At 32.2% G+C, this 15,875-nt stretch overlaps 1 protein-coding gene across 1 annotated transcript; it reads right to left on the bottom strand.

Annotated features, from left to right (window-relative positions):
• Positions 1-8,130: 8,130 nt before the first annotated feature.
• On the bottom strand, positions 8,131-11,230 carry LOC107027274 (protein FAM136A-like). The gene is made up of 3 exons (XM_015228454.2): positions 10,945-11,230; positions 10,723-10,860; positions 8,131-8,607 (listed from the first exon to the last, which is right to left on the bottom strand). The coding sequence occupies exons 1-3, from the start codon at positions 11,071-11,073 to the stop codon at positions 8,425-8,427; spliced, it is 450 nt and encodes a 149-aa protein (XP_015083940.1). The 5' UTR covers positions 11,074-11,230; the 3' UTR covers positions 8,131-8,424.
• Positions 11,231-15,875: the final 4,645 nt, after the last annotated feature.

The raw sequence follows: 15,875 nt of genomic DNA, 5'->3' as shown, positions 1-15,875 counted from the left end.
GATTGTCTCTTTGTTCGCGATGAAGTTCAGGCCGGCACCATGACTGCGCAGTATGTACCCACTGAAGAACAACCAGCTGATATTCTCACCAAGCCTCTTCCGAGCCGACAGCACGATTACCTCAGTTCCAAGCTTCCGTTCGCTTCCGCTCAGCTCAGCTTGAGCGGGGATAATAACAGATAGTATTAAATAAATAGTTTTAAATAATATTAGTATTTACTGTGTACTAATCCTAGTCCTATTAGGATTAGTACTCCTTAATCCTAGTCCTATTAGGATTAGTACTCCTTCCTATATCTCCTATATATATCTCCCATGTATTCCCTTATTAGGTTAACACTTCAATACAATCAATATTCCTTCATATCACATATTGTGTACGTATACATATCCTTCTAAATTTGAACAAGATAGAAGATACATAGCAACACCTAGATACATGATACATTTGGTAGAAATTTTGTATCAAGTATGAAAAGTAATTAAGTTTATGTATCAAAACTAATATTTGAACACGATATATTGTGCATGATAAAATTGTAATGTATCGAAGTGTTGAAACATAGACATTATACATTAATTTGAGAAACAAAGTTAACTAGATACATTTTAAAATAGTTAATGTATCCCAAACTATAATAATAAGAATAATTTAGTATTTAAACACGATACATTGTACATGATGAAATTGATGTATAATAATGTTGAAATTAAGGTATTATACATTAATTGAAGAAACAAAAACAACAAGATACATTAGAAATCTGAACCCATATATATCAGAAAAAGATGAAAAAGAAAATCAACAACTTGATCTATTTCGACTTCTCCTTCTCAACATCCACTTTAGAAGATAAACGTACATCCATTTTTTTTCTACATTTATCCTTGAATTTTTTTTTTTAACTATTAACATAGACATCATTCATGGATCTCGATCCAAAGTCTTTACCAAAGCCACCAGTAGATCAATTTTTTTGGTCTTTTTGAGCGTTTTTTCACAATCTATTTGGAAGTCCTAGATGCATGCTTCTTCGACTAGTTGAGTAATTATAATACTAAAATAAGGATCTTAATATGCATATCAAGAAATAAGAAGAAGAAAAATAAAATTGAAGAAGACGACTATGGAGGTAAATAAAATTGAAGAAGAAGACTATGGAGGTGACACACTTTATTAGGAAATAAAGAAGAAGAAAAAATAAAATTGATGAAGACAACTATTAAGTAGTTTAAATTTGATTAAGTGGAGAGAGAATCCTTTTGTAAATCAAATTAATATGAAAATTGTAACTGATAAGATTATGGAATGAAATTAGGGAGAGATTAAAGGAGTGAAAAAAGGAAGAAAATCGTATGTTAAGGCTGTGATATTTATGTATCTTGTTGACTTGAGAATTAGAAAAAAATAAAAGATTTTAGAAATTTTAAAATGGTAGGGAATAATAGAAATTATGAAAAATAAAGATGTGTATATAGGTAATTTATCTATAAAAGTAAATGAAAAGAAAATATTAAGATAATGAAGCGATCACCAAATAGTTGTTCCTAAAATGGATCTGATAACTAATATGAATTTAAAGGAAATACATACTTAATATGAAAACTTAATATGAAAACCTCAAAATCCAAACCAACCATCCAATGTGAAGAAAAATGACTTTCCAGAGCTAACGGCGCTGACGAAATTCAAATTTGAGCATGTTTGCTAAAACGCTTAACGATATAAACTGAAAATAAAAGTCTCAAATCCGAACCAACCATCCTATGAGACCAAAACTAAACTTATATGACTAACTGCGGTGACAAAATTTCAATTCGAGCATGATTACAAAAAATATTGACTAAAGTGAAATTTTGGTCAACACTTAAAAGTAAAATTTCTAACAGCACAAACTGCAAACGGAAGCCTCAAAATCCGAACTCTCTATCTTATTACATCAAAAATGACCTTTCGCATTTAATTGTACTGACAAATTCTACATTATCAAATCTATTTATCGAAATTAAATTTTGACCAAAATTTATAAGTTAAAATACCTTATGGCAAACACTAAAAATGAAAGTCTCAAAACCCGAACCAACCATCCTATTAGATAAAAAATATATTTGGAGTTAATTACAGTAACGAAATTTTCATCTGAGCAAGTTCACAAAAATATTGATCAAAGTAAAATTTTGATCAAAATATAAGATTTAAAACACCTAACGGCACAAACAAAAAACGGAAGCCTCAAAACTTGAACCAACCTTCCTGTTTGGTAAAAAATGGCCTTTCGAAGCTAATGACACTGACTAGTTCTAATCTGACCACATTTACAAAAAATATTGATCAAAGTCAAGTTTTGATTAAAATTTAAAAGCTAAAACGCCTAACAACATAAAATGAATATGAAAGCCGCAACAATAGACGCTAATTTACCAAAAAATTTAACTTCAAGTGATAAATTTATCAACTATTCAAATATAAGTTAATAATTTACCAACAAAATTTTATCACAGTTGGTAATAGTTACTATTTAGCTAAATATTCATACGTAATATTACCAACTAATAATTAATATGTTGGTAAATTTTATCAATGGATTAATGATCGATTGGTATATTACCTACGATTTTAATGATGTTAGTAATTTACTGACTACAATCTTTATTCGTCAGCAAAATTTTCAACTAATTGAATATTGGTTGGCAAGTTTACCAACAAATTATATTTCGTTACTAATTTGCCAACATATTTATATTTGGTTGGTAATTAACAACAAAATCTTGTCGTTGGTAAATGTTTGGTTAGTAATTCATTGATAATATGTTAATAAATTATATAAATATTTTTTTATCATATTTACAAACCGACATATACTTTGTTGGTAATATTACCAACATGTGCGTTAGTAATGTTTTAGTTGATAGTCAACTGATAGAATGTTGCTAAGTTTGGCGCCATTTTTTTCCGCAGTATTTACCAACTAAAATACTTAGTTAGTAAGATTTTGATTGGTAATCTGTTAGAATTTTGTTAATAAGTTTTAAAATATAAGTTAGTTAGTTAGAAATATGTCGATAATTTGTTAGTAGAAAACTAACCAACTCAAGTTGTTAATAAAATCTGTTGGCAATTTGAGATTTTTATATCGTGATATCTTTCTCTATCATATACATACTTTGTATGCATAAAGATTGTGGGAAAGATGAATACATGTTTTGTATTATGGTTGTTATTATAGAATTTATTTTTAAAAGATTAAGTAGGTGTTTAGTCATGCGATATCATATCATGATATAGAATCTTGAGATGGAATCAGCATTTGGACATGCGATTTCATGTTGATTTCATGTCATGAGATGAAATCTCATATTTTTCAATAATCATGATATGAGATTTTATTTCATTATTTGAGATTTCTAAATACAAAAATTGATCTATCAATTTATATTTTATCAAAACAACCTCATAAACTTTTGGAGCTTGGAAGAATAGATTCAAAATACTAAAACAAGGCATGAACCATTATGATATTGACACACAAGTGAAAATTGTCATAACTGGTGCAGTATTACATAATTATTTGCGACAATACCGAAGGGTGATGAGATATTTATGGTCTATGAGCATGAAAATATAGTTGCGAATGATATTTACCAACAAATGATCAAGGTAAAAAATGGTGATTCTCTTCTCAATCACATAATCGAGAAATGTAAGTTCAGCGTGAGAAAAATGTATGTATTATGTGGGAGGATTACATTAAAGACTAGTTTATTACAATTTATGTTCAATTTTTTATTGAATTAAAGTTTGATAAAATATTTACTTAAGTGGAGACAATAATTCTATATCGCGTGTCCAAACAAAACTTAATTTCATTTCATAATTTCATATTATGATACCATATCACGATTTCATATTGTATGGTCAAACGGACCCTAAGACAATACCATTTCACCCGAAATCCTTGAGGAGTTAAGGAAAGATTCCTAAGTACAATAATTATTTGGTGCATTCGTAAGTATAGTATGTTACGATTGTCGGTAATGCATCTTGCCATTTTAAATTCTTTTTATGAGTATATAAATCGTAATGGATCTCAATTCATAAATTATTTTATGATACACATAACTTGAATTTACAAGACCATTGACCATTACTTGATGTAATTGTACTTGATCGAATCTTTTCCCCAAAATTTGGACCAAACACATACCTATTAAATAAGGAAGACGTTTATCAGCATCAAGTCTCACACTTATTTGCCTCTCTCTGTTTGGGTGTGAGTTTCGAACCCATTTTAGGCAAGAATTTAACACTTCAAACTCTAAATGAACCGTAAATATATGAGTGAAAGAGATTATGTTATTTGAAAAGTGATTCTAATAATTAACTTTGGTGTAATTTAATGTAATTATATTGTCTGACCTGTTTAATGATCGTGTAATTATCCTAATCAACGTATTTATCAATTTCACCCAAAATACATAGGAAACTTAAGTCGTACTCCTTGATTGATTTGTTGAATAAAAGTTGAATTATCTTCACATATCTATTATGCACTGACAGGCAATTGATTGATTTATTGGATTATATTTTTTTTTGCAGTGATATTTTTTTGGTTTTCAACCCGATGTCCGGAGCCCATATTGGAGCTCCGACTAAATTCAGATTGCGCACTGCAAGGTCCATTTGGGGGTGGCACTCCCAACAGAATTTTCTCCATGCCCAGGGCGCCCACATTGGAGCTCCGACTAAATTCAGATCGCGCACTGCAAGGCCCATTTGGGGGTGACACTCCCAACAGGATTTTCTCCATGCCCAGGGCTCGAACCCAAGACCTCTGGTTAAGGGTGAAACACCCACCAGTGCACCACAACCCATGTTGATGATTTATTGAATTATTAATATTACATGTGCTATAATTTTGTGAAAAGAATAATATTCAAAATCTGATCAGAAAATCCCACATTTGTAAGTTGTGATCTTGGCAAATAAAACCACAACTTATTATTGAATTTATCAAAAATAGATAGTCATGGGGCATAACATGGACAAATATTCAATGATACTATAGAATAATACAATTAATTCTAGTCAATCATTGATAAAAAAAAAGAATGCTTAAATCTAAATAAACAAGAGGGACAGTAACCCATTCCCTATTCTTTAATAGTTGAAGTAGTTGTGAGTTGGTAAGATCTTAAAAATAAAAATTTTGCATTCAATCAAATTCCCACTCATCATTCATAATATTTTAGTATTTTCTTAACTATTCTAAAGGGTAGGCAGGAAATAGTATATTTTTATGGACAACATATTTTGACATCATCATATATTATGTATTATTTTTTTAAAAAGAAAATATTTGTCTATATATTTATTTTAGATATGTGGTGTCTTGAATTTAGGTTTGATTAATTAAATTTTGTTTAAGTTGTATGCCTATGAAGTACATGCATTTTTTATCTGACTTTTAGATGAAATTGTTGAACTTCAGTCATTTTTATTTGAACTACAATCATATGTATCTTAACTTCAACCACATGAAAATTCATATATTATATTTGAAGTTGTCCTGATATAAGACATATGCAAAAAAAAATCTAAAAATTGTACACAAATTAATTAAACGGAGAAGGGTTTAAAATGCCCTTCGACTATTCGAATTGGTATAAAAAAATTACCCTTCATCCATTTTTCGGCCCTAAATGCCCCCGACGTCAACATTGGGCTCAAAATACCCCCGAAATTAACCATTTGGCTCATATTTGTCCTTACTTTTAATAGCTCCCTAAAGCAAAATTATTATATATTTATTTATTATGTTACCTAATCCGATTAGTCCAAATTTAAGTCTATCTCAAATAAATAATAAAAAACCACATATAATTCATATTTTGATTGATACGTTTGAAAATAATATTTAAAAAAGTTATTAATTTCATGATAATTTTCTATTGACCTATTTTATATGAATACCCAACTTATTCTAACCCAACCCATAACTTGAGATTCATCTGAAATTTGTGTTTGAATGTCCATCTAAAAAATAAATATATTTTTATAAGTACAAAATCTTCTATTAATTATCTAATTGTCTTGTTTATTCCCTTTTTTTTTTAATCTCTTGTTCTTGATTAGAATATCAGATACTCAAACTTGTAAAAAACTTACATGTTCATATTCTTTTAATTTATATTATCATCACGGTGAGGTGGGGTGGGAATTAAAGAAAATTATTTTTATTTGTTTATTTTGAATTTTGGGTACACACAAACGAAAAAAATGTTATTAAAGTATGTTGTATTGAACTAATTATTCTTATATGAGTATCCTCGTTATTTTACTTCTTTTTTCTCCCTTGTTTTGTCATAAGTTTAAAAAATTAAAATTTAAAATGACATATAATATCCAAAAAGAAAAAAAAAAGTGAAGGGATTAAAAATAGTTTATTTTTAATTTTAGGAAAATAAAAAAATTAGGGGTAGGTTGGTGGAAGGTGAAGGAGACAGGAGGTGGGGGTTGAAGAAATATTGAAGAAACAAATTATAAGAATATGTGGCTACTTTTCTCATTATCTTATATTGTATATACACAACCATAGCCCATAGAGTCCTAACAATTGCTATCTTAGGCCTCATTTATTTTCATTAAGATTAAGAGGTCTGAATCTAAATACACATCTGAATATTAAGTTTTGCAGTAAGATTTGAGTTTTTTTATCTGAATACACATCAGAATATTAAGATGTGGTCTTCAAATCTAAACACTAAATATAATGCTGTTTGTTTTCAATATCTAAATGTGAAAGATGAAATTGAACATTATACTAATAAAATATTATAAAATTTTCATTTCAACAAAATATATCATTTTTGATATAAAAAGAAGTTTTAAAAGTTTTAATAATCATGATTTGGAGTACTATTTTTTCATTCAAAAATCTTGATAATAACAATACACCAGAAATATTATTGCAACCAGTGTTCTTGACACACATCAATACAAGAAAATTATTAATATTAAAAAAACTACTTGAAAAGGATTTATGAAAACTTACCAATTGGAAAAGATGGTGTTTGATTGAGAAAAGTGAGAAAGAAAGTTTTTAATTATGAGATAAAAAGGCATGCCCAAAACAAAGAAACTACAATTTATTATTTGATAACTTATCAAATGAGTCTTAATGTTGTTAAGAGTCTCCTACAAATCTGATTCGTTCAGACCTCTTCAGACCCATTAAGAGGTTTTTAAAAAAATAAGACAAATGAACTTAATGGGTTGAATCTGAATGATTCTGATTCTGACCTGAAAACCAAACACACTTAATGAGCTCAATCTGAATTATTAAGATTCAGACCTTCATTAAGTGCAAACAAATAAGACCTTAGTCTTCTGTGTTAGAATATAGTTAGGACTCTCCTATACATGTGGCGGCTAGGTTAATCCTTGTCACTAATATGATGACTTGTATCTTCATCAGGGGTGTCCGGGGAGGGCGTAAATTTTTTTTTTTGAAAAAACAGATTTTTTTATAAAAAGAAGTTCGAGATAGGTTGGTGGAAAGTGGGGGAGGGATATTTTTTAAAAAAAAATAAAATTTAAGGGTTGGTTGGTGGAAGGTGGGGGTGCCTGTGGAAAGGGGTAAATCCATATTTGCCCATATTATATTTGGATGGATTGTAATCCAAATCATTTTTTTTTCAATCCATATTCAACCATCCAAATCCGATCATGTCCAACCATTTGTCACCCCTAGGCACAATTATGTATTATGCCTTTTATATGTGTAGTGACGAGCATATATGCTAAAAATACCAATGTTATAATGTTATACATAGTATATGGGTGTTATATACATACATGATTTATGTATTCCTTTGTGTCCATGACTATTTTGAGCACCCTACCATATATATTACTCTCCCGTTTAAAAAAATTGACCTAATTTAACTTAGATCAAAGTAAAAAAAAAAGTATTTTTCAATCTTGTGGTTCTAAATTAAAGTTATGTCAAATGTATCAAAATGTCCTTTAATCTTGTGACTTTAAACATACCGCGTGAAAAGTGGAAGTTAAAGTGTTGCCAAAAATACAAATGGGTCATTCCTTTTGTAAAAAGAAAACTAAGTCATTCTTTTTTAAATAAAGAAAGAATGTACTACAATAGTATAATACAAGCCACAAAATGGCTACCAGGTCAATCAACATTAGTCTTAAAGGAAATAACTGGAGAAAGAATTGACATTTCTGAATTGAACATGAGCTTTTTGACCAGTACAACTATAACATTTTCCAGAAGCAAGATATGAGGTTGAAATTTTATGGTTCACAAAACTGAATGGATGTCCATCAACTCGCTTTCTGGATTTGGCATCTACTTAGCTAAATCTAACTAAATACGAGAAGTGTACATGGCGAGCTAAATTTCTCTACTCAGTAATGCCGAGGGAAACCTTGAATTTGCCAACCAGATGCGGTAATGTCTTTATGCTATCTTGAATTGACTGGTCTACGCATGATTCCATATCCTTCATGGCGTCGCTTTTGTTCTTCTGGAGTTTAGCGGCCTCAAACTTGTCCTGGCAGACCATTAGTGACCTGTTCATCTTTTCCTGCAGTCGAGAAATTACAATAAGCAATGCTTGATCAAATGATGAATTAATAAACCCATTATTCGTTTGATCAAATGGCTGCAGAATATCACACCAATAAATCTGCTGAATCTTTTCAGCAAACGACTTTAGATAATTAGACACCAATGTCAATTAAACACAAGATCACATCCTCCTCCGTGGAGATATGAGGAAGATACACGAGGGGGAGTAATATCTCGGCCAAGGACGGGTTAATTTGAACAAGCCAAAAGAAGGATGGGATCAGCCAGCCCACTTTTACAAGGCTAGCCACCCCATGTTTGCAATGTTAACTTCAGGAACAAGTCGTAAGTTCAACCAGAACAATCATGCTAATGCAAGTGGATAGTACCCCTAAATATCCCAAAGGACATGAAAATCATCAAAATGAGAAATGAGTTGTTTTTTTTTCCAGAGGCAATATGCTATTGAGATCTGGTTTATATTTCATTTTATTGCAGCAACTTTCTCTTACAGATATCAATTAAGATAAAGCTGAAATGTAGAGAGGCTGTTTACGATAGATCCCCAGTTCTCGAATAGAAAGCCCCAACTGGAGATGGAATTTCAGAACCTAAACAACTCAGTTGAGAGCTCCGTGACTGGTTCAAGGGAAGGTCAACTAATGATAAGTGAAGCATATAGAAAATAATGGAGAAAAGACCAATAGTGACCACAAATAGAACGATAAACATATTCCAATCTATACTGATTGAAAATAACTCCAAAAGTTTAATAAGAAATTGATGGGTAAATAATATATAAAAATTATTATTGCAGCAGAGGACAAGGAAACCTTCACTTTGTGCTCCAAAAGATATTACTTCTAAGCAACCCAATTCTTTTCAAATGGCAAGAGCAGATGGAGGAATCTAATCTTACTAAAGAAGTAATAAAGGACCGTGTCCATGCATTGTAGAACAAACACACCTCAAAAAAGTTTCAGTTATAAGCAGAAATAAAAACAACCCTCAAATTGACGACTACAGTCTTACACGGCAATGCAGGATCCTGAATCTACAAGCTACAACCCTAAATACTATATTCACCCAAATTATCCAAGCATCTCCGACAAAGGCTCCCAGCCTCTCACCCTCTTCTTGAAAACAAAATCAAAAGCTTTCAACTAACTATTTTCTTTCTTCCATCTTTTGGTTTTTTTTTTTGCTTTGGAATAAAGAGAGAGGACAAACTTATATCGGAACAACCTAATATGACTTGATCACTCCTCACATACATTAAAGGAATACAGGTTTAAACACAAATTACTATCCACCACTAAAACAAAAAGGGAACAATCAAACACATAGCACCAAAATTCGGACCTTGCTCCAATCTATCTGGTAAAATGGAAATAATTGCCCACCAAGATGAACAGAAAGAGAAGTCGTCTTCCCTTACAAATGCTATAACTCTTACTTGATATAACATTGACAATGTTGTCGACCTTAATTACTTAAAAATGTCAGTAAAGTAATATTCCTATACCCTATCATTCACTTTGTTGATTTATCATATGTAACTACTTTTACAACAAGTTGACCAAGAGAAAATGATCCACAAAAGATATTTACCCCATGGAAAACACTCCTGAATCCAACTCTTCCCCATCATATAAATGGACCTTTATTTCATAACCCATTCCTCTGAATTTCTTCTACAACAAGTACGTACTTTCCCTAACTTGTTCTCCTTTCATCCAAACACTTTTTCCATATTGTTGTCGATCTTGAATACTAAAAAGTATCTCCAAAACACTATCCTTATAGCCTAAACTACTACATCAATCATTTTCACCTATTTTTACACCTAACTATACACAGGAAAACAATAAACAGACTGATATTCCCCTGCAAACATTTTCTTTCACAAATTTATCACAAACATTTTCATGATAAATATATATTTTCATTCATTCCAAATCTTAAATATATTTAAAATCATGGAAATATAAGCATGTAAGCACAATAACTTTGAGTCTTTGACACTGCACATCTAGACACCTCAAACTTAGTCTCAACTGGCAACTAAACACTCCAACTCGTGGTGTGGCACAAATTATAATATTTTTTTTGAAAAAAATCAGTTTTTTACCTGAAAATCGGCCATTTCACTCTCAATAAAATTCTGAGCTTTAAGAACAGGAACACTGCAATACTCAACACAATTGTCTATATCCTCTTGTTTTTTCCTTCTATCAAAGCATTCATAGGCACATTTGAAGTAAGCTTGCTGCAAATTTCACCATGAAACAAAAAAAATTAGCATCAAACACAGTTGTGGTTATTCATAATTTTGAAGACATTGTTGAAAAACCTGAAGAGTAAAATGGACATGATCTTGAACACCAGAGAGTTGTGTTTGTGCGGCTGTATTAACTTCGTTGATTTTCTGCCTAATTCTTTCTGTAATAATTCTCTCTTCAGCTGCAGCTATGGCATCCATCTTTTTATCTGAACGATTTTTGTGAATTTTTGGGGATTTAGGGTTTATGATAACTACTATTGGGGTTTATTAAGGATTGCTTGGAGAAAGGGAAACAAAATTGGTAAAAATAATATATGTCATTAATTATGAAAAAAAGAAGTGCATTGGAACAAAAATATGGAAACAAATTAAACTTTTTAAGGATAAAGTAGTTCATGACTCGAGACAAAAACAATTTAAACAAAAGAATGTAATGGAAGTATAGAAAATAATCAATATCTCTAATAAATAAAAATAGGGAAAAGGGTCAAAAATATCCTCCAACTCTGATTTATTGTTTAAATTTACCTTCACCGTTAAAATGGAGATAATTTTACCCCTTCCGTTACTAATTTCATCGAATTTACCCCTCATTAGACGGATTGACCCAAAGTGACTCAAAATTTTTTTAAAAAAAACTTATTCCTTATTTTAACCCAATAATCCAATTCCATTTAAAATAACCCGATCCATTATCCCAAATCTCCTCTACCCATTCTCCCAAATTTCCTTCATTCTTTCCTATCAGAAGCTAAGTCAAAGAACAGATTGATGAGTTGAAGAAAAGACAACCTAGTTTCTCCTTCAGAATTCATATTAATCGTTGTTAAGATATCGAATTGAACAAATCTTCTTCGATAATTGTCTTTCTATAACACTTAGTTATTGATTACGAGTTATTATACTCGATCACACTAATTTTGGCGAAGGAATTGATGAACTTAACTTGTTTACGTAGGGAATGACACTACTGATGTATCTGCTTCCATGAAAGGGATAAGGCTTTGAAATATGGTACTTGCAACCCAACATCATCACAGAAAGCATCATTCTTTGTTTCGATCTACTTGATTGCCTTTGGAACTTGTGGTATCAAACCTTGTGTCTCTTCCTTTGGGGCAGATCAATTTGTGCTACAGTTCTGGAGACCATTAGGCTTGACATGATAAGGATGAAGAACTACTATGACCTGGAATACGTTCCTCTGAGCATCTTCTGGCAATTGTTCCTCAATACTTCTTTATCATCCCATTCTGAGCAATTGAAGAAAATCCCTAGAGGGAAATGGGTTGGGTTATTTTAAATGGAGTCGGGTTATTAGGTTAAAATAAGGAATAAGGTTTTTAAAAAAAAATTCGGGTCAATTTGGATCAATCCGTCTAATGAGGGGTAAATTTGATGAAATTAATAACGGAGGGGTAAAATTAACTTTATTTTAACGGCGAGGATAAATTTAAACAATAAATCAAAGTTGGAGGGTATTTTTGACCCTTTATTGCAAAAAGGACAAAAATAAACAAAAAAGTAAAAAAGTTAGGGGACAAAATGTTAAAATAAATTAAACTTATTACTTTTTAGTCTAAGAATAATTAGTTAATATTTTTGCATTTAAAATTTTTTTATAAGAAATGGGAGCCAAAAACACTAATTAATAATACGTTGATTGCTTGTTGCATATGAGGAAAAGTGAGCATTTTTAGGTATGACAATGGGGTGAGGCAGGATGAGGCAAAAATTTTAATTTGTTCCGCCCGGTTTTGCATAATATTTTTTTTCATTTTTAACTCGCGTCAAACCTACCCCACATGAATCCACTTCGAATTAATTTTAAAAATACCCACTTCAATTCGCACGACATCACTCCTAAAGAAGGGAAATTGAATGTTATAAGGTCTACATCTCAAAAGTCATTCTCTTACAGCAACGGAAAAGATTTCTCCGGTAACGGCTAGTCAAAGGAAAGCTCAGACATGAGACTCTCCCTTGACCGCCTTGGTCAAAAGACCGCCAGAGCCCAGACCCACCAGACCCGAACGATTTCCCCCCCCCCAAATCTTTAACAAGAACAACAGGAGTACCAATAACCAGGGACAAAATACCTACTCCGATGAGCAATCGAGCTACAAGAGCACTTTGGGTTTTCGATCCCAAAACTTCATCAAAGGCAGAATTAAACTGCAACCAAGGAAATATGAAATAATTAATGGAAGATCTGTTGTCAACTTTACCAAGGAAGAACACGACCTCCTAGTCGATACTTGCAAATGGACTCTGGTGGGGAAATTCGAACGAAATCGCCCACAAATTGATAAAATTAGGGCAGATTTTGCAAAATTGTATCAACCAAAGGTCATCTGAAAATTGGGGCAAAAGATGGGGAAAAATATGTTTTCGTCGATGCTGAAAGTGAAGAAGACTACAACACTATAGCTTCCTGCAACTTCATTCAGTTAAGTGGATATCATTCGATAAAAATTCAAAGATGGACGACAAATTTCAAACCAAACAAAGAGACGACTTTAGCTTCAGTGTGGATCAATTTACTAGACCTCCTATGGCACTACTATGAATGGGAAGCTCTATGTAGAATTGTGGAACCAATTGGAACCCCTATTGTCATGGACAAAGAAACTCAATCAAAGACGAGACCCACAATGGCCAAGATGAGTGTGGAAATAGACCTTATGAAGACTTTGATTACTGAAATTCAAGTGACAATAAAGAGCTCAGAAGGACAAACGGAAGCATTCAATCAGAAGATTGAGTACGAAAGTATCCCTGAATTTTGCATCCATTGCAAAATCCAAGGGCATACACATGAGAAATGTGAGAACGTGCATCAAATTTATCAGCAACCAAAACAAAATCTCAACAGAGCAAATATTAAAAAAGTTGAATCCCAAAATGAAAACAACAATAACAAGCATAAAATTGATGGACCATGCAAAATCCAAGTGTCATGGTTGAAACTTCTTCTGATAATCAGAGCTTGCTTCAGCTAAAAGAGATGCATATGGATATGAATTGCTAAGAAGATCTAGAGGCATGTACAATTGAATAGAAGAGGGATGGAAACAAGTGGAAATAAGAAAAGAAAAGGGAAAAACAATGAGAAGGAGACTAACTGGATGAACCTACACATAAACAAGATAGAGGAAAAAAATCTTTGGACGTTACCAGTAGCAAACATGAGAACAACATGTTCAATCACCTTGATGTACAAGAGATGATGGACTTAATCATTGAGAATAATGAGTTGAACAAGAACAAGGATCATGAGCATGAAAACGAACAGAACAGTTTGTTTGTTAACAGAAGTACAAGATGGGAAAAGTATCGACAAAGCAAGACGAATGGAAAGAAAAAGGATAAGAGTGAAAGGCACCATCACAATTTAAGAGTCAGGAAAGCTAGAAAAGAAGTACAACCTTATCTAGAGAACATAGAAAAGCAAATTCAAAGCAACAAAGAAGATGTTAACATCAATGAACCAAATCTCCTCAAAGACATTCCGACTAAAAAACAAAGGTTCAAAGGCAAACTTCACATCCCTAAGGAGTTAATTTGGAAAGAGTTGTACAAGGCTCGAAAAGTGAAGCAGAGCAAACATGGCCTCCACTAACCGTTGCTAAGACGGATCACCCACTAAATCTCAATGATCAAAAGGCTGATTTGGGAGAAGTAGATGTGAGAAATTTAGCTCAAACCCTGGACCCACACCCACTTGACCCTAGCAATAAGATAACAACATTTCAGGTGAATAACTCTCAAGAAATGGACTATGACACTGGAGAAGGACACAACCAGGATATGTTTATGAAATGTCAAGATAATGATCTACAAACTAGATCATTATCGAATGGTGAATCCAATAGCGGAAATCGATTATGCAAACTAGAGGACCTTATGAAGACGGGGAAACAAGAGCAACATAGTATTGCCATCTTCAACAATCTATCTCCGAGGAATCATAAAAACATTGGAGATAGTCAACTCTACAACAGAATTGCAAAAGATTTCTCGGAGGATGCTCAAAACTTACAAAATTCTACCCCGAAAGTTTCTGATTGTTAGTACAATTTCTTTTAACATCAGAGATATAGGATCAAAAGGATCTCTTGAGAGACTTCAAACGTTGAAACATAAATACCATTTGCCTCGCATCTTCCTACAGAAACCTATGGTAGATAGTGGAAAATGGATAAATATAAAAGAAAGCTTGAAATGCACCATGTTTTTTACAATTGCTCCAAAAAAATTTGGTTTTTCTGAACCAATGACATCAACATTATTATTCTTTAAGACAAAAACAACATGTCCACATCAAACTAAGTCATAATAGTTGTCTTTATTTCATTCTCACTATTGTATATGTTAAATGCTCAGGGGATTTGAGAAAGGAATTATGGACATACTTAAGAACCATTGCTGCGAATCTCCAAGACCCCTGGGAGTTATTGGCAACTTCCATGTGATCATCAATAGAGAAGAAAGAATTGGAGAGAGACACATATTGGAAGAGAGTATTGATTTTATTGAATGCCTCAATGAATGCGGTCTGCAGGATGTTGGATTCACATGTTCCAAAGTGACATGGTGTGACAACAGAGACCCTCCAAACACCATCAGGAAAAGACCTGGATAGACTAGTCTTTAACACCAGTTGGTTTGATGCCCTTAACAATACCTCAGTTACTCATTTATCTAGATCTTGCTCCGACCATGCCCCCTTTTTATTAAATATCCTCCATGAAAACATTCAAGGCATCAAGCACTTCAAGTTCCTTATTTCTGGACTGAAAATCTAGACTTCCAAAATACTATGCATAATAGTTGGGATGTTCATATCCACGGTATCCCTCTATACATTCTCCAACAAAAGATCAAAAACACTACGAAAACTCTTAGTACCTAGTCCAAAAACACTTCTGGAGATACTTATGAAGAGCCTAAAAGATTGGAGACCTTGATTAGGGAACTAGATGATACTTGTCTCACTA

This window comes from Solanum pennellii, chromosome 8, assembly GCF_001406875.1.
Source record: "Solanum pennellii chromosome 8, SPENNV200".
NCBI lineage: Eukaryota > Viridiplantae > Streptophyta > Magnoliopsida > Solanales > Solanaceae > Solanum > Solanum pennellii.
Note: the sequence above shows the minus strand (reverse complement) of the source record. Positions and strands in the feature narration are given on the sequence as shown.